Source organism: Narcine bancroftii, chromosome 4 (assembly GCF_036971445.1).
Source record: "Narcine bancroftii isolate sNarBan1 chromosome 4, sNarBan1.hap1, whole genome shotgun sequence".
In the NCBI taxonomy this organism is placed as follows: domain Eukaryota; kingdom Metazoa; phylum Chordata; class Chondrichthyes; order Torpediniformes; family Narcinidae; genus Narcine; species Narcine bancroftii.
Window position 1 is genome coordinate 312,313,293 of NC_091472.1, and position 21,541 is coordinate 312,334,833.

General features: G+C 44.5%; 1 protein-coding gene across 6 annotated transcripts in view; it reads left to right on the top strand.

The window, feature by feature from the left end:
* Window positions 1-21,541, top strand: part of ttll4 (tubulin tyrosine ligase-like family, member 4) — a 75,896-nt gene that overhangs the window by 25,190 nt on the left and 29,165 nt on the right. For all 6 annotated transcript variants that reach the window (XR_011356860.1, XM_069935924.1, XM_069935926.1 and 3 more), the window contains 6 exons: window positions 5,092-5,156; window positions 11,097-11,202; window positions 12,157-12,281; window positions 13,089-13,199; window positions 16,094-16,170; window positions 16,746-16,940. Coding sequence is in view for 5 of the 6 variants with exons in the window: in XM_069935924.1 (XP_069792025.1) it covers window positions 5,092-5,156; window positions 11,097-11,202; window positions 12,157-12,281; window positions 13,089-13,199; window positions 16,094-16,170; window positions 16,746-16,940 (679 nt within the window). In the remaining variant the exon portion in view is untranslated. The remainder of the gene's footprint in view (window positions 1-5,091; window positions 5,157-11,096; window positions 11,203-12,156; window positions 12,282-13,088; window positions 13,200-16,093; window positions 16,171-16,745; window positions 16,941-21,541) is intronic.

Here is a 21,541-nt window from a genome sequence, read left to right on the forward strand (position 1 = left end):
GTAATGTATAGGTTGTTAAAAAAGAAAGCTCAGAAAATAGGGGTACATAAATCAAGACAGAAATGGAAGTAGATTTGAATAAGCAAATAGATGAGAGCAATTGGAGAGAAAGTATGAAAAGTAACAATAAACGTGAGGTATAGGTTAGTACAATATGTTATTCATCAGTTATATTTGACATCACAGAAGTTAAATAAATTGAATCATACTCTTTCAGTTTATGTTTTAGATGTGAACAGGAAGTTGGTACATTTCTGGATTCTATTTGGAAGTGTCCTAAGATTAAACCTTTTTGGTTGGAAATAGGTAGATTATTAGAACGAATAACAGGGGTTAAGTTCCCACAGGATCCAATATTATTTTTACTAAGAGATAGTAAAGGGATTAAACCTAAATTAAAATTGAATATGTACCAAGTGAAGTTTGTTCAAATTGCTTTAGCAATAACTAGAAAATGTATCACCATAACTTGGAAATCTAATATAGATTTGGGAATGGAGAGATGGCATGCAGTAGTTCAGAGTTGCATACTGCTGGAGAAAATTACTTACAATTTAAATGATAAATATTATATTTTGGAAAATATGGTGCCCCTATTTAAAGTGTTGGTATAAATATTTAAATGAAACTCAGACATTCCCTTTCTCCTAAAATAGGACTCTGTATGCTATAAGAAGTTTTATAGTAAGCAGTACACCTGTTGAAATCTCTTGTCCTATATTTTTCTTTTTTTCTTGTCTTTGTAGGGGGTTAAATAGGGGGACTTTCTTCTTTCTTATATATACCACTTGGATTTGTAATATTGTAAAATAACTGAAATTTTTGTGGTTTTATGAATTTTTAAAAAATCTCTGCCCTTACTCCTCTTGGGAATGTTCCATAGCTGAAACATCTTTGTCTTAAAGACTTTGCATTATTTCATTATCGCTTTACCTATGTGATTTAATTTCATTTTAACTAAAGCTGCTCTGTTTTCATCCCCATTGGTCTTATCTGGATAATAATGGCCTTTGTTTTCAAAATGGCTGTGTATTTTTGCCCACATGCCAATTCCATAAATTCTCCAATTTCCAAAAAGATAGCATTTACTAATTTGTTCTCTGCCAAATATTTTTTAACTCCCCAAGGAAACCCAGTATACAGGCTAAGATTTGGAATGCATTACTACATGAGATGCTTAGAAAGGATAGATGATTAGTCTTTTTGCAATACAGGTACATGATCCTTTATCCGGAACCCTTGGGTTACAGGGTATTCCGAATTTCAGATTTTTCCGGATTTCGGAAAGCCCACCCGAATTGTGCTGCCGTATCCACCCCCACCCCCTTCCAGTCGCCTGGCCGCCTCCCCCAACTGCGGTCCCTCGGCTGGCTCCCCCAACCGCTGGTCTCTCGGCCATCTCCCCCAACCACTGGTCCCTCGGCTGTCTCCCCCAACCCCATCCGCGGTCCCTCGGCCGTCTCCCCCAACCCCAACCGCGGTCCCTCAGCCATCTCCCCCAACCACGGGCCCTCGGCCGTCTCCCCCAACCGCGGGCCCTCGGCCGTCTCCCCCAACCGCGGTCCCTCGGCCGTCTCCCCCAACCGCGGTCCCTCGGCCGTCTCCCCCAACCGCGGTCCCTCGGCCGTCTTCCCCAACCGCGGTCCCTCAGCCGCCCGGCCGCCTCCCTGGACTTCTGGTTCCTCAGCTGCCCGACCGTCTCCCCCCGGCCGCCCGACCGTCTCCCCCCGGCCGCCCGACCGTCTCCCCCCGGCCGCCCGACCGTCTCCCCCCGGCCGCCCGACCGTCTCCCCCGGCCGCCCGAACGTCTCCCCCCGGCCGCCCGACCGTCTCCCCCCCGGCCGCCCGACCGTCTCCCCCCGGCCGCCCGACCGTCTCCCCCCGGCCGCCCGACCGTCTCCCCCCGGCCGCCCGACCGTCTCCCCCCGGCCGCCCGACCGTCTCCCCCCGGCCGCCCGACCGTCTCCCCCCGGCCGCCCGACCGTCTCCCCCCGGCCGCCCGACCGTCTCCCCCCGGCCGCCCGACCGTCTCCCCCCGGCCGCCCGACCGTCTCCCCCCGGCCGCCCGACCGTCTCCCCCCGGCCGCCCGACCGTCTCCCCCCGGCCGCACGACCGTCTCCCCCCGGCCGCCCGACCGTCTCCCCCCGGCCGCCCGACCGCCGGTCCCTCGGCCGGCTCCCCCGACCACCAGTCCCCACTTGCCGGATTTTGGAGCTTTCCAGATTTTAGATGTCTGGTTAAAGAATCGTGTACCTGTAGTGGAAATGTCAAATACTAGAGGGCATAAGGTTTAGGTGGAAGAGAGAATGATAAAAGGAGATTTAAGAGCAAGTTCCCCCCCCCCCCCCCCCACCCCTTCCCCCCAAAAGTGATAGGTGTTTGAAATATACTGCCAGAGAATAATGTTTAAGGAAATTTAAGGCAGATACATGAAGAGGCAGGAAATGGAGGGATATATACCACATGCAGGCAGACTATATTATAATATTTACTGGTATATAAGACACTCATTTCAACAGGGAATATTATGGAAAAAAAAAAGTTTTATTGTATTCTCAAGACAAAGAAACAGAAGCAGGCCACTAAGCCCATCAAGTCTGTTCTGTAAATCTACACTAAGCTAATCTACACTAGTTCCATTTTCAGGTCTTTTCCCCACATCTCTTGATGCCCTCACTAATGAGATACCTACCCATTTCTTGTTTAAATACTCTCAGTGATCTGGCTTCCACTGCTGTATGCGACAGTGAGTTCCACAGATCCACGACCCTTTGACTAAAGAAGTTCTTCCTAATTTCTGTTTTATATGGATAACTTTTAATTTTCAGATTATGACCTCTTGTCCTCGATTCACCCACCAAGGGAAACATCTTACCCGCATCCACCCTATCTAAACCTATCAAAATATGAAATGCCTCTATGAGATCTCCTCTCATTCTCCTATACTCCAATGAATACAACCCAAGAGCTGCCAAACATACGGGTATGTTGGCGAATGGGTTCCGCCTACACTTCTTGCACTGCTGGTGGGGGCTGTCGTGGTTGGCTTTCTCACCGTGGCAAGTGAGCAGCGACAGAAGTGGCTCTGGAAGGTCTTGCACTGCTGGCGGGGGCGGCTGTGTCAGCCTTCTCACTGGGGGAAGTGAGCGGGGTGGTGGTGACTCCAGAAAGCACGGGCTACCTGAGGGAAGGTGGGCCGCAAAGCTGCAGGACCGCTTCCTAGACAGCCGCACACCTCCGCGGGCTTTTTGAAGCTGCGCGAGTAGCCAGTGACCTGCTCATTTTTAACTTTGACTATCAGACCCAGGTGGGAGGGGTATTTTTGAGCAAATTTTGACAGGGAAAAAGTGGGCCTTGTATACTGTCAAATAGGGTTGTTAATTTGACATCATAGTTTGCACAGACAATAATGGGCGAAGCACCTGTTCCTATTCTTTGTTCCAACATAGTTATCTACCTTTTTAAAATTTTTAATTTATCTCATACAGCACAGTAACAGGTCATTTTGGCCCATAGGCCCGTGTCACCCAATTAACCTACAACCCACGGTACGTTTCTGCATCTTATCATTTTTCAATCCAGAAATGTATCAGTGGTTTCTTCCCAAGAGCAGATTCTGTTTGCTTTAGATTTATGAAGAAACATTAGCGAGAATAAATTGGAAACCAGTTTAAGGGTGAAAGCACAGAAGTAAGGTGGAGGAAGTTTAAGGTCCATTTGTGCAGGGTTCAAGATAGGTTTGTCCCACTTGGACAAGGAAAAGATGGTAGGAAAAGGGAACCGTGGCTGATGAAACAGGTGAGGTAACTAGTCAAGAGGAAGAAGGAAGCCTATGTTAGATATAGGAAACAGGAAGAGCTCATGAGAAGTATATGGTAGCCTGGAAGGAGCTTAAGAAAGGACTTAGGAGAGCACGAAAGGGGGCATGAGAAGGCCTTGGCATGTAGAATTAAGGAGAACCCCAAGGCATATGTGAAGAGCAGAAGGATGACGAGAATGAAGGTGAGGCCACTAAAGGATGAGAAAGGCAATGTACCTGGAGGCGGAGGAGGTGGGGGAGGTCCTAAATGAATACTTTGTGTCAGTATTCACAAGAGAAAAGGACCTTGATCACGGTGAGGTTGAAATTAAATGGGAGATTAAGGAAGCGGGAATATTGGATCTTCAACCTGTCAGTCAAATCTAATTGAAGTGTGACCCTTGCTGAAGATAGAGTACAATTAGTGCCAAGTGTACCTGTCCTTGAAACATGGTATTTTTCAAAGAAAGTGAATGATACTATTGGCTGCACTGTACAAACATATATTTTCCCACTGGGTAAGTTTTCTACCTTAGGTATGTTGCATGGAGCACAAAGAACTAGTCATGTGACCTCCTTTTGCCCACCACCCAAAATAAAATCAATTCTTGTGCTGCTAGTTGTAGAACTTCACTCCTGATTATCGAGAGTATTATGTGGAGGATGCACTTATTTTTTAAAAAAAAGGTTAGTGATAAAAATGGTGCCATAAAAAACCTGCTGGAGGAACACTGGATCCAGAGCAGCCAATCTCAAATGGGGCCAATACACCCCTTAACCCCACCCAAAAAAAACCCTGGAGGGCACAGCACATTTTAAGGGGGACCACGGATTAAAATCATTAAAACGTTTTTATGTAGTCCATAGGAGAGAAGTACGGAACAAACCAATGAAACTTAACTGCTTAAAGGGAAGGGGTAAAAACAAGGTTGGGGATGGCTGGTCGAGAGCATGGAGGGGAAGAAATTCTCATTGTTTCAATTTGAGACCCTACATCAGAGTTCAGAGTAAGATTGCCAGTACAAATAGGAGAAGAGGAAAGGTAAGAAACGGGTCAGCAGGTAAAAAGTGGAGATACAGGGGGGAGCCCAGAGGGTCAAGCAGAATCAGTGGAGTGAAATGGACCATCAACGTTACAGATTGACAGGCAGTATTAAAGAGAGGGGGTGGTCAGTCGAGAAAGAATGGACTAAGGTGGGGTGAAGATGATGGGCAGATGAACCTGAAGAGGGAGGCAGACAGAGTGGCAGGTGGAAGACTAGCCATCTGAAATATGTTTGTTTCTCCCTAGAGTTAACACTGAAGGGGAAGAGTTGGAAGATGGTCTGGAGAATGCCAGCAGCCAGGACTACAATGGTAAAATTAGTTCACTGTGTTCTTTAAAATTCTTGTGTGTATTGCTTCCTGTAATCCTCTAGAAGCAGAGGTGGCCAACCTTTTAATTTTTAATTTAGACATACAGCATGATGTATTGGCTAACCGGAGACCTAATCGAACTAGGTCAGGAGGTTCTGAGTGACGTCATGATGTCACAGTGTGATAACTTCATTTGGAACGTGTGGGGTTTTAAAAAGAAGCAGATGACTGAGTAAACTACTTTTTTTTAACCTCGACTGTTCATTTTTTTGTTCTTCATTTCTCACTGTGATCCAGTTGCTACATTGTTGACCCCAACAGGCCCAAATGGATTTTGGACCCAACATGGACAACGCAGCGGTTTCACTCAAACTGCCTGTCTTTTGGTGCAGTTCCACATTCGCAAGATAGAAGTGGATGCCACGAAGTACTATCATGTGGTAAGCGCCCTTGACCAGAACATGGCTGGTCAAGTAGCAGATTTCCTTTGGGACCCACCAGCTCTCGGCAAGAAACAAAACTCTAAAAGCCCTCCTGCACCAGATTTACAGTCCCTAATGATGCAAGCGAGCTGCTCGGCTCCTCCATATCGATGGCCTGCGGACCGCGCCCCTTCGGAGTTGATGAACGACATGTTGGCACTGGCAGATGGCCATAGGCCTTGCTTGCTCTTCAAGCAGTTGTTTTTAGATCATGTACCAGAAGACATCAGCCTCATGTTGGCTGACAAGGACCTTGATAACCCTTGAACAGTGGTCCGCCTGTGCAGACATTCTGTGGCACTCGAAACAGATTGGCACAAGGCCCACAGAAATTAGTGCTGCGTCACACCCAAAGGCCCAGGCTCCACGAGTACCAGCGATGAGGCTGCACGTTTCCCCGGACAAACATAACACCGTGACAATCGCTATGGCGGATGACTACCATAACAGCCTACTCTATGTCTGGGACAAACACTCTGAGTGCAAATTTCTAGTCAACACAGGTGCTGAGGTTAGTGTCCATCCTCCTTTGAGCTTTGACACCCATACCAGGAGCATGGATCTGGTGCTCACTGCAGTGAATAACAGTTCGATTCATACATTCGATTCGTATGTACAGCACATGGATTATACATGGATTATATCCCTGAAATTTAGCGACAGTAAGTTCACATAGAAGTTCATTCTGCCAAACCAGCCTACTCTATGTCTGGGACAAACACTCTGAGTGCAAATTTCTAGTCAACACAGGTGCTGAGGTTAGTGTCCGTCCTCCTTTGAGCTTTGACACCCATACCAGGAGCATGGATCTGGTGCTCACTGCAGTGAATAACAGTTCGATTCATACATTCGATTCGTATGTACAGCACACGGATTATACATGGATTATACCCCTGAAATTTAGCGACAGTAAGTTCACATGGAAGTTCATTCTGCTGTGTCCCGGCCGTTGCTGGGTGCTGACTTCCTCAGAGCCCACTCACTGATGGTGGACTTAAAAGTGCGCCGGTTGGTAAACACCATAACGTTCCAGACTTTCCGCTTTGGAAAAGTCAAATTACCTACCCCGCACCTAGATGCCATGGAGTACTCAAACAATGAATTTTCCAAACTTCTTGCAGAGTTTCTGGATGTTGTCACTCCCCAGTTCTCCACTGCCACACCCAAACATGGAATCACATACCACATCCTCACCTAAGGACCTCCTCTACACGCCTGAACCTGACGTCTGCCGCCTGACAAGTTGCAGCTTGCAAAACAAGAGTTTCACAAAATGAAGGAACTTGGAATCATAGTCTGATAGCTCATGGACTTCCCCGCTATGTATGGTGTCTCATGCATGGGAGGTTGGAGGCCTCAAAGGAAATACAGGAATCTCAAAAACACTACCACTATAGATCGCTACTCCGTGCCCCATATACAGGACTTTAGAGCTAATCTTCATGGGGCCAGGATATTTTCTAAAATTGACGGTGCGTGGGTACCACCCAATACCTGTAAACCTGGAGGATGTGCCCAAGACAGCCATCATAGCACCATTCAGCCTCCTTGAATTTTTGAGAATGCCTTTTGGGCTCAAAAATGCTGCACAATCATTCCAGATGGACACAGTGGGGCATGGCATGGACTTCCTTTTCATGTACTTGGACTACATACTCATTCCCAGCCACTCCCACAAAGAGCAGGTGCAGCATCTGCGTTTACTCTGCTGTTGCCAGGAGAGGTTTGGGCTAATTGTGAACCCTGCCAAATGCAAATTCGGGCAGTCCTCTATCGAGTTCTTGGGACATCAGATCAGTAGCTGGGGTGTCGTTCCATTGCCTAGCAAGGTGGAAGCCATCCTCAAATTTGTGAGGCCTGATACCATCAAAAGGCTCCAGAAATTTGTGGGGATGGTCAATTTCTATCATCGCTTTCTACCCTCTGCAGCTCATGTTTTGAAACCCCTCTTTGACCTCATGGACAAAGGTGACCACGTTAGCATTCCAGCAGACCATATGCCCTAACGAAGGCAACACTGCTGGTCCATCCACAAATAGATGCACCAACCACCTTGATGATAGATGTGTCCGACCCGGCAGTAGGTGAGGTCTTGGAACAGCACACCAATGGATAATGGAAGCCTCTAGTGTTTTTTTAGTAGGCACCTCCACCTTCCAGAAACGAAATACAGCACATTCAATACAGAATTGTTGCCACCCTACCAAGCAGTCAGACATTTCTGCTATTTTTTGGAAGGCAGAGACGTCACGATTTTTACTGATTACAGACCGCTAACATTTGCCTTCGTGAAGGCATCAGATCCCTGGTCAGCCTGCTGTCAATGCCACTTATCTTGCATATCTGAGTTTTCAACCAGGATTAAACATTTCTCTAGTAAGAATAATGTGGTGGCTGATGCCTTGTCCCACTCCTCCATTCAAGCAATGCGTGCCCTCTCTCCAGGTGTAGATTACATAGCGTTCACCAAAGCTCAGTGCCAGGATGACGAACTCCCGGCTTATAGAACATGCTATCACAAGCCTGCAACTTGAGGATGTAGCCTTTGGACCGAAAGGTACCACTCTCCTGTGCGATGTTTTCATAGGTCATATTCATTCTATCGTCCTTGCTGTGTGGAGATGTTGCATTTTCAATGCCATTCATGGACCGTCCCACCCTCAATTCGAGCGACAGTGCACCTGATAGCAGACAAGTTTGTATGGCATAGACTCAAAAAGCAGGTCACTTATGGGCAAAGACGTGCAGGGACTGCCAATCTGCAAAAGTGCAAAGACACATGGCTTCAGCCTTTGCAGCACAGATTTGACCACGTACATGTTGACATTGTCAGCCCGCTTTTGGTGTCACGAGGATCTAGGTATTTGTTATCAGTCATCGACAGATTCACTAGGTGGCTGGAGGCAGTTCCTATGAGTGACTCATCGACCAATTCATGTGCCAGAGCTTTTATTTCTGCCTGGCATCTCAGTTCGGCCTACCCACACATGTCACCTCCAACAGAGACCCACAGTTTACCTCTGCATTCTGTTTTGTCGTGACTGCTGGGAATGCAGCTCCACTACATGACAGCCTACCACCCACATTCGAATGTCCTGGTGGAGTGGTTCCATAGGCACATGAAGGCTGCATCAGAATGCTATGAAACAATCATACAACTTGTGTACTGGACATTAGCGGGGGGCATCCACAGACATTTATGATTGACCGACTAAAGCCCACTCATCTTGAACTTGATCGGCCCTTGCCATGACCCCCGATGTGAAGGCGTGGACGACCGCCCAAAAGTGGAGGACAGTAATGATACCAGAGGTTTATCCTCCTATCGCTGCTTCTTGGGGGATGGTGGGCACCATACAGCACCTCACCGGAAGCTTAATTGAACTGGCTTGGGAGGTTCCTAGTGGCATCACGATGTCACAATATGATGACGTCATTTGGACGCACTGGGTTTTAATAAGCTGCAGGTGATTGAGTAAATGACTTTTACTGAACTTCCACTTGTCTATGTCTTATCATTTTCTCGTTCTTCACTTTGCACTGCGACCCAGTTGCGACAACAATAACAGGCCATTTTTGGCCCCTGACTATGTACCGAGGGTGTAGGTTAATTGGGCGGCATGGACTCGTGGGCTGAAATGGCCTTTTACCATTGTGTATGTCTATATTTAAAATTAAAAGGTTGGCCACCCCTGCATACTCCAGTAATGTCCATCAGCGTTGTCTCTGCTCCATCCTCAACATCCATTGGAGCGCTTTCATCCCTAACGTCGAAGTACTCGAGATGGCAGAGGTCGACAGCATCGAGTCCACGCTGCTGAAGATCCAGCTGCGCTGGGTGGGTCACGTCTACAGAATGGAGGACCATCGCCTTCCCAAGATCGTGTTATATGGCGAGCTCTCCACTGGCCACCGTGACAGAGGTGCACCAAAGAAAAGGTACAAGGACTGCCTAAAGAAATCTCTTGGTGCCTGCCACATTGACCACCGCCAGTGGGCTGATATCGCCTCAAACCGTGCATCTTGGCGCCTCACAGTTCAGCGGGCAGCAACCTCCGTTGAAGAAGACCGCAGAACCCACCTCACTGACAAAAGGCAAAGGAGGAAAAACCCAACACCCAACCCCAACCAACCAATTTTCCCCTGCAACCGCTGCAACCATGTCTGCCTGTCCCGCATCGGACTTGTCAGCCACAAACGAGCCTGCAGCTGACGTGGACTTTTACCCCCTCCATAAATCTTCGTCCGCGAAGCCAAGCCAAAGAAAGAAGAAAAAAGATGTCTAAATTTAAAATTAAAAGGTTGGCCACCCCTGCATACTCCAGTAATGTATGAAATGTTTTTATGTCTGTTGTAATAAATTGTTTAGCTTTGATCCAAATTCCTCATTAAACCTTTGGGCTTCAGCTTTTGAGCAGTTTTTGTGATTTTTTTTGTTGTTGTTTTAAATCGTATTTCTGGCTTTAAGTTTGTCTTTTTGAATGTTTAGTCCTGCCTACAATCTATATTTTCGTTCCCAGATTTTACTTTTTGTCTTTGGTGCAATATGAATCAGTTATTTATTGTTTTCCATATTTTTCCTTCCAAAATTTTTCTCAAATATAAATTTGATTTTCTTTCCATATGGCTCAGAGGGCCTTGGGGTTAAAATGTTATAAATGGAAGTTCCTTGAACTTATTCTACTGATCTATGTCAACGCAAGTATACTGCACTTTCTCCATGATCTTTCATTATTTTGATATTCAAAAATCTATTGGTCACAATTTGATTAAAATATCAATGATTCAGCATCCACAGCTTATCCTAAGATCTATCCTTGGCCAAGGGATTTGTCCATCTTGCGTTCAACAGGTCAAGCTCTCTAAGTATTTTGTGTGTTTCAAAAAGGACCTTTTTAAAAAAAAATCTAAATAGAGGCCTGGTCGACTTTGTTTTTGTTAGAAACATTGTCGGAACCATTAAGGTGAATCTTTGTTGCATTCCCAGTGTAACCAAATTTGTCCTTTTTCCTTTCGAATAAAGAAATTGTACTCGAGATTCAAGGTGTGGTCTCACCAATACACTATGAAATTATAGTAAGGCATTTTTACTCAAATCTTTTGGCAATAGGAGGCGCACATGGCCCCCAAAATGTATAATTCTAATAAATATTGCTTAAATTGTCTGGATAAATGTATGAATTAGGGAAAAAAATGAGAATGAGCTCCTGCAGAGAGAGAGAGAGAGAGAGTTGGTTTCTATCCATGCTCTAATAATTCTGTAATCATTTTCTTGCTCTGACTGTAACAGAACCTAATGTTGTATGAACTCAACTCAATTAGCTGACATTAAAAATTATAGGCATATTTTCATCAACCAATAAAATGCTCATTAAACACGTGCCTTTGAGATGTATTGTCATGGTTGCTCTCGTATCAGTTGCAATGTTTTGTTATATTAGCTATGGTTTATTTTCAGAAGCGTCTGAATGTTCCACAATTACGGATTCTTGTTCTACCGTGTCGATGGAAGGTTCAACCAAGTTGAATTTTAATGATGCAATGCCGGCGCCACCTCATACAAAGCAAGTTTTCTGAAAAAGCATACGATTTGTCTTTTGATCTCATTGTACTCATTTTCCTAGTCTGTCCTCTGGAAACCAGTTCACCTCCCCTTTTCTCTCTCCATCACTTTCTAGTGTCCTTTTGTTTTGCAACATATCAATTTATGTCAAAGTTGTACACCTTATTTATGTTTGAGATAATAAATGTAGATTATTGCAATTATTTTCAACCTAAACCAAAGTAGCTAAAGTTTGGTGACGTTTTCAGAATTAACTTTGAATAGGCAGTGGTGTGCTACCACCATGAGATTCTGCACTTGTTTTGGTAAAGTTGAAGGAATGATATTGTGCAGGTCTCCTCTGGTTAGCAAATATTCATTGATGGAATCTCCATGGCAATGAAATGTTTTTATTTCATAATATACAAAGGATGGGGAGCACATTTGGAGACACAAATCCATGGAAAATCAGTAACAGTTGAATTCCTTTGACAGGGGTAATGGGAAGGAGTGTGTGAAATAAATGAGCTACCTGAAGTGATAAACAAAAACTCCAACATCACCTCCATCTTCCATGGGTCATTGGAAGAATTACTCAAGTTGAAACAGAGGAGGTGAAATGTAAAAGAGCAAGCTGGTTGATTTTGATTCGCTGCCACCTAGATAATCAACTAGCTCTTGATCTTTTCAAATTCCATTGAAGCAACTGGTATCACCAAGGAAAAATATTATTTTACACCACAGCAGACATTTTTGCTTAATGAAGAGTTAAGAGACCTATATTTTTCAAAATGGGATAATGTGTTTCTTGGGATAAAACATTCCACTGCAGTTGGATATGGTTCCTGAAAATTCCAATTGGTAATGCAGATATTGTGCTTGGATTTAGCAAGTTGGGAGCATTTCACACAGCTTTAACTTTTTTTCTATTTATAGAACCCTAATGTAGATCTAATTGTTCTCCCGTTTTCCATAGGAATGCTTTTGTTGATTATCCACAAGCACTTGAGTGTAAAAATCAAGTTGTTAAGCCCGCGTTAATAAACAGCCTGTTTCATGATATGCCGTCGATGATTTACTTTGGGACCCCAAACGAGAAAAGTAAGGAAGAATGTGTAACTTGTTCCTTGCCTAGAAGAATTAGATACGAATTAACAATGCTGTGGTTTTATTTGCAGAGAAAAGCTACATTTGAGCATTTCCCTATCTCCTTGTGACTAATTTTCTGTTAGTGCTTGGTAACTCTGTTCTTGCCATGTGCAGAGAGGCTGCTCAGATCATATAAACCTCCCTTCCCTCTGTCAAAGACATCTACACCTCATGATGTCTCTCAACAGCCAACATACTGCTAAAAGACTCATCCCACCCCACTCTGGCTGCACACCCTTCTCCCTTCTGTTTGGGGATAAGATTCAAAGTATGAAATCACGCACCATCACATTCAAGGACAGTTTATTCCTACAACTCTCCGATTACTGAACAAACCTCTCGCCGGTTGAAGAATGTGGCTCTTACCTTCTTTGCACTAATTTTCTCGTAGAAGCTCACTCCATTGTTTTATTCTCCTGCGCTTTTTGTGTACGCTGCCCAACATATAAAGCCAACCTTTTCACTGTATTTCACCACACAAGACAATTAATGGAAATTTGTTGCCTCATTCTTGTGCCTCTCATTCCATTTTCATAACCAACTCGTTCTGGGTCTCTTGAAAGTGCCATCACCCGACATAAGTCTTGACGCACGCTTCAGACCTTCGTGGTTCCACATGATCTGTTTGCTAATTTCAATGCCTAAACTTTTCTTGTCGCTAGATGTCTTAAGTTGCAAGCCTGCAGTTATGACATTGCAATCTGAGATGAAAGATGTAATAAGAACATTGTTTTAACTGAATAACTTGCCATTCCACAGTTGAACAATTGCCTTGGGAACAAAGGAGACAGATGAAATGGAAAATATCAACTGTAACACCAATAGTTGTGAAAAATGCTGTAGCCAGGTCCCATTTCAAAATCACAAAGAGTAAGTCATTAATCTTTTAATATTTTTCATGGACGTGGCCATTATTTATTCCCCATTCTTCAGCTGCTCTTACACAGGTGACCTTTAGTTGCTGCTTTAAACAGCTGCAGCACTGATGATGTTGGGCTGTCTCTCGACCCATTGTGAATGAGGGTGACCATGTAATGTTGCTCAGAGGGGAATCTGGCTGCTCCTCTTTATATGCTGTGGCCTTTGTCCTTCCAGATGTTGGAGGTTGTAGATTTGGGAGCTGCTGTCCATCCCTAACCACTAAAAGATCTGTCTGCACTACTAAACGTTACTTTTTTCTTGCACTAACTGTCAACATTTATTTAACTCTTTTTTGTTGTCTTGACATACATGATTTAATTCATACTCTTGTAATTGGGTATCTTGCATAGCTAGCATTTTACTTCTGATCGAGTCCACGCTGCTGAAGATCCAGCTGCACTGGATGGGTCACGTCTCCAGAATGGAGGACCATCGCCTTCCCAAGATCGTGTTATATGGCGAGCTCTCCACTGGCCACCGTGACAGAGGTGCACCAAAGAAGAGGTACAAGGACTGCCTAAAGAAATCTCTTGGTGCCTGCCACATTGACCACCGCCAGTGGGCTGATAACGCCTCAAACCGTGCATCTTGGTGCCTCACAGTTTGGCGGGCAGCAACCTCCTTTGAAGAAGACCGCAGAGCCCACCTCACTGACAAAAGGCAAAGGAGGAAAAACCCAACACCCAACCCCAACCAACCAATTTTCCCCTGCAACCGTGTCTGCCTGTCCCGCATCGGACTTGTCAGCCACAAACGAGCCTGCAGCTGACGTGGACTTTTTACCCCCTCCATAAATCTTCATCCGCGAAGCCAAGCCAAAGAAAAAAAAAAATGTGTCATTGTGGATGGCCAAATCTCGGGAGCAGGTTTCCATGAAGTATTGGCACACTGAAGTGATAGTCACAGAGCCTTACAACTGCTGATATGAAACTGGTTTGTTGCTTTTATGGGAAAATTACATAGATTTTGGACTCTGATTCTCAAAACACCATTTGAAGTACAGGTGCTTATCCTTTTATTTGAAATCCTTGGGACTGAACACCTCAGTATTCGGATTATTCTGGTTTATGGAATTAAAATAGTAACAGTACAGAATTGTGCAAAACAAAGAGATACGGCGCTGGACGGGGGGAGGGCTGCGGCGGCGATGGACGGGGGGAAGGTTGCGGCGGCGCTGGACGGGGGGAAGGTTGCGGCGGCGCTGGACGGGGGGAGGGTTGCGGCGATGCTGGACGGGGGAGGGTTGCGGAGGTGCTGGACAGGGGGGAGGGATACGGCGGCGCTGGATGGGGGAGGGTTGCGGCGGCGCTGGACGGGGGAGGGTTGCGGCGGCGCTGGACGGGGGAGGGATACGGCAGCGCTGGACGGGGAGGGATACGGCGGTGCTGGACAGGGGGGAGGGATACGGAGGTGCTGGACAGGGGGGAGGGATACGGCGGCGCTGGACAGGGGGAGGGTTGCGGCGGTGCTGGACGGTGGAGAGGGTTACGGCGGCGCTGGACGGTGGGGAGGGTTACGGCGGCGCTGGATGGGGGGAGGGTTGCAACGGCGCTGGACAGAGGTGTTTGTGGCGGCGCTATATGGGGGTTGCGGTAGCATTGCCGCCGCTCTCTCCCCGCTTGCCCGCCCAAGTCGCACTGCCGCTCTTCCTGCTCGCCCGCCCAAGTTGCGTTGCCCTCTCTCCCCATTAGTCCACCCGAGTCATGCTGCTGCTCTCTCCCCGCTTGCCTCCAGAGCCACATTCTCTCCTTACTCCCTCTGGAATGTCTGAAAATATACTATACATAAAGTAAAAAAAATGTGCAGTTTTCAGAATCACAGACAAAGGAATTAATACCTGTACTAAATTATGTAGAATTTTAGCTAGCTCATGGCTATTTCAGGGTCATTTTTTTCATTTTCCTCCAGACTAATATATGGTATACAAAGATCCCATATTCATTGCAGAAATTAACTTAGTCGATATGAGTTTAGGTTTGGCCATCTTGATGTCATTTCCTCCATAGATGAATAACCATTATTGGATCCTGCTGTTCATTTCAAAATCTTATTGCTGTAGTGCAGCCATTCTCAGCAGGGGCCACAGCACATTCGAGGGAGAGCTGCAGACTGAAACCATAAAGTATGCTTCGGGTTTTTTATGCAGTCGATAGGGGAGAAATATGGAAGAAATCTAGTAAACTTGACTGCTTCACGGGGAAGCTCTGTAAAACTTTGAGTGTAGTGCATAGATTAGGTACATCTCAACAAGCTGATTCTTGTAGATGTAATATTAAATGTCCTGAATGGGGAGGGATAATGCTTTGTTTTATTTATTAATGGGATGTGGTCATTGTTGGCATGTTCAATATCTCTTCAACTGAATGACCCAGAAATGGCCTGGAGAGTCAGTAAAGAATAAAATACAGTTTGCGGCTCTTGAGCTACCTAGTCAAGATTGTGGAAGGTTTCATTCAGGGTACAAGTGAATCCTTTGGATTTAGCAACAACATAGTGTTTTCACATTCATAGTTACTAATATATTCTTGTAATATTTCCTGATTGTAAAGAAGGTATTTAATTTACATCTTCAGGTTAAATCACTCGATTGCTATTTGTGCAACTATTATAACTTTTATCTGCGCGTGACTGGTTCCTCACTAATGTGTGTCGTGCCTCAGATTGGGTGGAAGTATTTGGTTGCCTAATAAAAACAATGTGAGATTGCCCTTTGATCCACTGTGAGCATGAAGAATGACCTTTGAAATGTAAGGAAGATAAAAGCCTGTGCTTGCACTTGGTGGGAGTCAAGAGGGAGAGAAATGTTGCTTTCCCAGTTGAAAGTTGGTGTGTATGCATTTCAGGGTCTTACGATTGGCTGGGTTGCTGGGGACATCACATGAAGTCGCCACTATTCAAGACCCTCCGAGAATATCAGAAGGTAACTGGTTGGAATTTTAGAATTAAGGATTCTTTCCTTCAATTTATTGACATCTGGTCTCCCTGTATCATCTCCAGTGCCTTTTCCACCATTAGTGACTTCAGCTATCTTGGTTCAAACTTGTAGAATCACCTACCTTCATACTAATGAAATAAAAATGCTGAAAACACATTTCGTCAAGTAGAATCAGTGAAAAGCTGCTGGATCTGCTGAGTGGTTTCAGTATTTTGTTTTTCCAACATTCCAATATTTTGTTTTTCACCATGATCATTTTTACTACCACCCTTGTAACTTATTCCATCACTTTTTAAAATCTTTACCAGATTGACTCGAGTATTATTAGACATTTTTCTGCTTTTACACCCTTTATAATTGAAAGCTTGTGTCTCAGTCAAGCAATGAGTAGGAATTTCAGTTCTTGATTATTAATAAATGACAAAATTCAGCTGAAACTGCATTCATGTATCGTTTTGCAGTAGCGATTTGTATTCGGTATTGGTTAATGAGATCGTGAAATTCATTATTATTTTGACATTCTGAAAGAAAATCAAACTTTTGTATTTACTCTCCGCCAGCTGAATCACTTTCCAGGATCGTTTCAAATCGGTCGCAAGGACCGCCTGTGGCGTAACTTATTGAAAATGCAGGTACGATTTGGGAAAAGAGAATTCAACTTTTTCCCACAATCCTTCATCCTTCCACATGACATCAAACTGTTGAAGAATGCCTGGGCAGAAGGCTCCACCAAGCAGAAATGGATTATTAAACCAGTAAGTTGTCACCAGTTTACTTAAGATGAAAAGAGCTAGAACAAAGATGAGAGCTGTTTTATTCAACTAGTTATGATCTATTATTTCAAGCCTTGCAGGATCACGGAAGAAGATTCATTAACAACTTTGAAAGAAAAAAATTCAACATACGCTTCAAAAAAGATGTTGAGGGAGGAGAGGGGGTGAATTGAAATTCAATTCATTGGATAACTGTTGCAAAGAATCAATAAAAATTTGTTGAGTCAAATAACTAAACCAAAAGGATGTTAGCCAGCCGCTGAAGCCAAGGCAGCTCTTCACTGAGGCAGTCACATACCTTTGGCATTTTATTTTGTTTATATGGCCAACTTTTCCCTCCCCGTGACATATACACTTTGAAATACAATCTTGGAATTCGACATCGCAGAACGAGGCCCTCTATACTGACCAAGTTGCCTTCCTGAGCTTGACCTTTTGACTGCATTTGTTCCATGTCATTCTAAACATTTCCCATCTACGAATCCTTCCAGAAGTCTTAGAACTCTAGAACATTACAGCACAGAAACAGGTCCATTTGGCCCTTCTAGTCTGTGCCAAGCCATTCTTTCTGCCTAGTCTCACTGATCTGTACCCAATTCATTGCCCTCCATACCTCTCCCATTCATTTACCTGTCCAAATTCTTTTAAATGTTAAAATTGAGCCCGATTTCAACACTTCAGCTGGCTGCTCATTCCACACTTCCGCTTCTCTGTGCGAAGATGTTCCCCTAAAATTTTCCCCTTTCACTCTTAACCCATGTCCTCTGGTTTGTATCTCACCTATCGTCAGTGGAAAAAGCCTATCTAGATTTAATCTGTATAACCCCCTCAAAACTTTAAGTACCTCTATCAAATCTTCCCTCATTCTTCTGCACTCCAGGGAATAAAGTCCTAATCTATTTAATCTTTTCCTGTAACTCTTTCCTGAAGTTCGGGCAACATACTAGTAAATCTTCTTTGTACTACTTTTATCTTATTGCTACCCCCTTTTCCTGTAGTGACCAAAACTGCACCTAATACTCCAAATGTGGCCTCCCCAATGAATTGTACAACTTTACCATAACATCACAACTCCTTGTTGTGAGTGAGGAAACAGGTTTGGTGGGTCTCAAAGGCAAGGTCTCTGAACTGTTTTATGTAGTGGAGGATTTTCTTTACAGAAGGCAAGTGTGGGAAATGGTAACAGATGCAACACACACACACACACACACCCACACCCACACCCACACTTTACAGCTGTCGTGGGAAAAAGGTAGCGGCAGTGAAACAATGAGTACAGTTTGTTAGCAATTGTGGGAAAAAGTCAGTAAGCGATTAAACACACACAGGCAACTAATAATGAAGGTGGGAACAAACTGCATACACGCACAAACAATGAAGGGAAAAGTCAATACGATACCTACCACTGCTTGACTCTGTGCAGGCACGGCTCTATGCTACTTGGGGACAAAAATCAATGCTCCCAACTCTATTTAGTGCACAGCTCACCAACAGTTTCTCCAGCGTTGTTCCACGCTCCTCAACCTGGAATGAAACAGGGTGATCCCTCGATGATGGCAAAAGAGAGAGAACATGGCACCTTTATAGTGCTGGAGGGTGTAGCCCAGATCGTTAGCAGGAAACAATGGCTTGGAGCCAGGAGGGTTAATCCAATTACAACAGCCAATGGCCCAAGGCCAAGTACAACAGGCTGGATAGTCCGGGTAATTTACATGGAACCAACAGCAAGTGTGCACTAATTGGTAGGGCAGACCAAACCTTGATTGGCAACTGGCATGTCCTCCGACTAGGTAGGGGGCAGTGTTGTCACGTGACAGCCACAACCCTTCTCAATATTTTGATTTATGAAGGCCAATATGCCAAAAGCTCTCTTTACAACCCTATCCACCTGTGACACCACTTTCAGGGAATTATGTATCTGTATTCCCAGATCTGTTTGTTCAACCGTACTCCTCAGTGCCCTACCATTTACTGTGTACAGTCCAACTCCGATTATCCGAAATGGTCAGTACCGTATGTCGGATAAACGTTTTTTGGAGTACTGGTCATTTTTTAAAAACATCGCAATAACAACAGCAAATCACTTGGATCAATGTTTAATCAACAACAAACAGCAAGGGAAGGCTTTTTAAGCATTAAAATAATATTTAATTCTCACCAAAAAATATTCTGGCTGCCGCCAATCACCGAGACTGACAAAACGCTGCCGCCAATCCCCGGGGAGGCTTCCCGGACCAGTGGAACACTCACTGGCGAGTCAGCGGGCTCCTGCCTCCCCAGTCACCAGTTTCTGACCCCTGAGCCCTGACTCTGAATCCTCCCCTAAGCCTACTGCACACATAGACTGAGGGAGGGAAGGGAAGTGAGGGAAGGAGCGAGGAAGGGAAGGAGAGAGGAAGGGGAAAGGGAATGCCAGTGAGCCTGAGGCCCCAATCCTGCCTGGGAGGCCTCTCTCCTTGATGATACCAGGGCAAGGGATTCTTCCGACTGCTTGCGGCTGGGAGACATTGGCACACAGTTTGAGAGGGAAAGTTGAGAGAAAAGTCAATAGGGGAAAGTAAAGAAGAAATGGAAAGAGAGAGGGGAGGGAGTTACTTGAAATGAGGTCAATTGTCGCTCTAATTTCATGTTGAGTGAATTTTTTTTTCAACCCGTGAGATTAGTTTGGCTCCAAAAAATAATTCAGATAAATGACAATTTCTGATTTGTTTCGGATATCCTCGTTTATCTGAATTCTTTTAAAAAATTTGATAAATTCGAATTTTGGAGAATCTGATTTTGGGTAATCAGATTTGTACTGTGTGTCTTTTCTTAGTTTGTCCTTCCAAAATGCAACACCTCTCACTTACCTGCATTAAATTCCATTTGTCATTTTTCATCCCATTTTTCCAGCTGGTCCACATCCCTCTGCAAGCTTTGAAAACCTTCTCTGTCCACAACGCCTCCAATCTTAGTGTCATCTGCAAACTTGCTGATCCACTTTCCCACATTATCATCCAAATTATTGGTATAGATGACAAACAACAGTGGTCCCAGCACTGATCTCTGAGGCACACCTCTAGTCACAGGCCTTCAGTCTGAGAAGCAATCATCCACCACTTACCTCTGGATTTTCCCATCCAGCCATTGTTGAATCCAGTTCACTACTTCACCACGAATACTTAGCATCTGAACCTTCCTGACTAACCTCCCATGCGGGACATTGTCAAAGGCCTTACTAAAGGCCATGTAGAGAACATCCACACCCGTTCCTGGTAACCTCCTCTTAAAGCTCTATAATATTGGTTAATCACAACCTATCACATATAAAACCATGTTGACTATCCAAAATCAGTCCATGGCTATCCAAATAATTTTATATCCAATCTATTAGAACACCTTCCAATAATTTACCTCCTACTGACATCAGACTCACTGGACTATAATTTCTAGAGTTACTTTTGGAGCCTTTTTTAAACAATGGAACAACGTGAGCTAAGCTCCCATCCTCCTGCACCTCACCCGTGGCAAAGGATATTTTGAATATTTCTGCCAGAGTCCCTGCAATTTCTACACTATCCTCTCTCAAAGTCCAAACAAATACCTTGTCAGGTCCTTCCACCCTTATTTGCTTTAATTCAGCAAGCACTTCTTCCTCTTTAATCTGTATAGGTTCCAAGACCTGACTGCTTGTTTTCCTTATTTCCCAATACTCTGTGCCCTTTTCCTGAGTGAATATTGGTGAAAGAAAAACATTTAAGATCGCCCCCATATCTTTTATCTCCATACAAAGCTGAGCACTGATCTTAAGAGGGGCCAGCTTTGTCCCTTAGTATCCTTTTGCTCTTCATATTACCTGTAGAAAGCATTAGGATTTTCCTTCACATTCTCAGCCAAAGCAACCTCATGTCTACTTTTAACCTTCCGGATTTCTTTCTTGAGGTTTTTCTTGCATTTTTTTAATACCTCATTTGCTTCATGTTGCCGATTCATGCTACACACTTCTCATCTTCCGAACTAGGTCCCCAATGTCCCTCAAAAACCAAAGTTCCCTCTGCCTGCTAACCCTACCTGAAGGGAACATACAAAAACCCTGTACTCTCAAAGTTTCACCTTTGAAGATCCTCCTCTTACGTCGCACATCCTTTCCAAAAACAACTTATGCCTATGCATGCATTCTAAATCTTTTCACATTTCCTCAAAATTGACCTTCCGCCAATTTAGAATCAACCCAAGGCCCAGACCCATCCGTCTCAATAATTAACTTGAAACTAATGGCATTATGATCACTGGACCCAAATGTTCCTCTACACATACTTCTGTCACCAGCCCTTTTACAGTATGCGGAAAATTAAAATGTCCTGCTATCTCAACTTTGTTTCCTTCAACTGTCTGCTATTCCTTTACAGATTTGCTGTTGTCAGTCTATAATACAACCCCATGAGTGTGGTCATACCTTTTCTGTTCCTCAGCTCCACCCATATAGTCTCAGTAGATGAGCCCTCTTGTCTGTCCTGCCTGAGCACAGCTGTGATATTTTCTCTGACGAGCAATGCCACTCCTTCCCCTTTCATCCCACCCCCCATTCTATCGCATCTAAAACA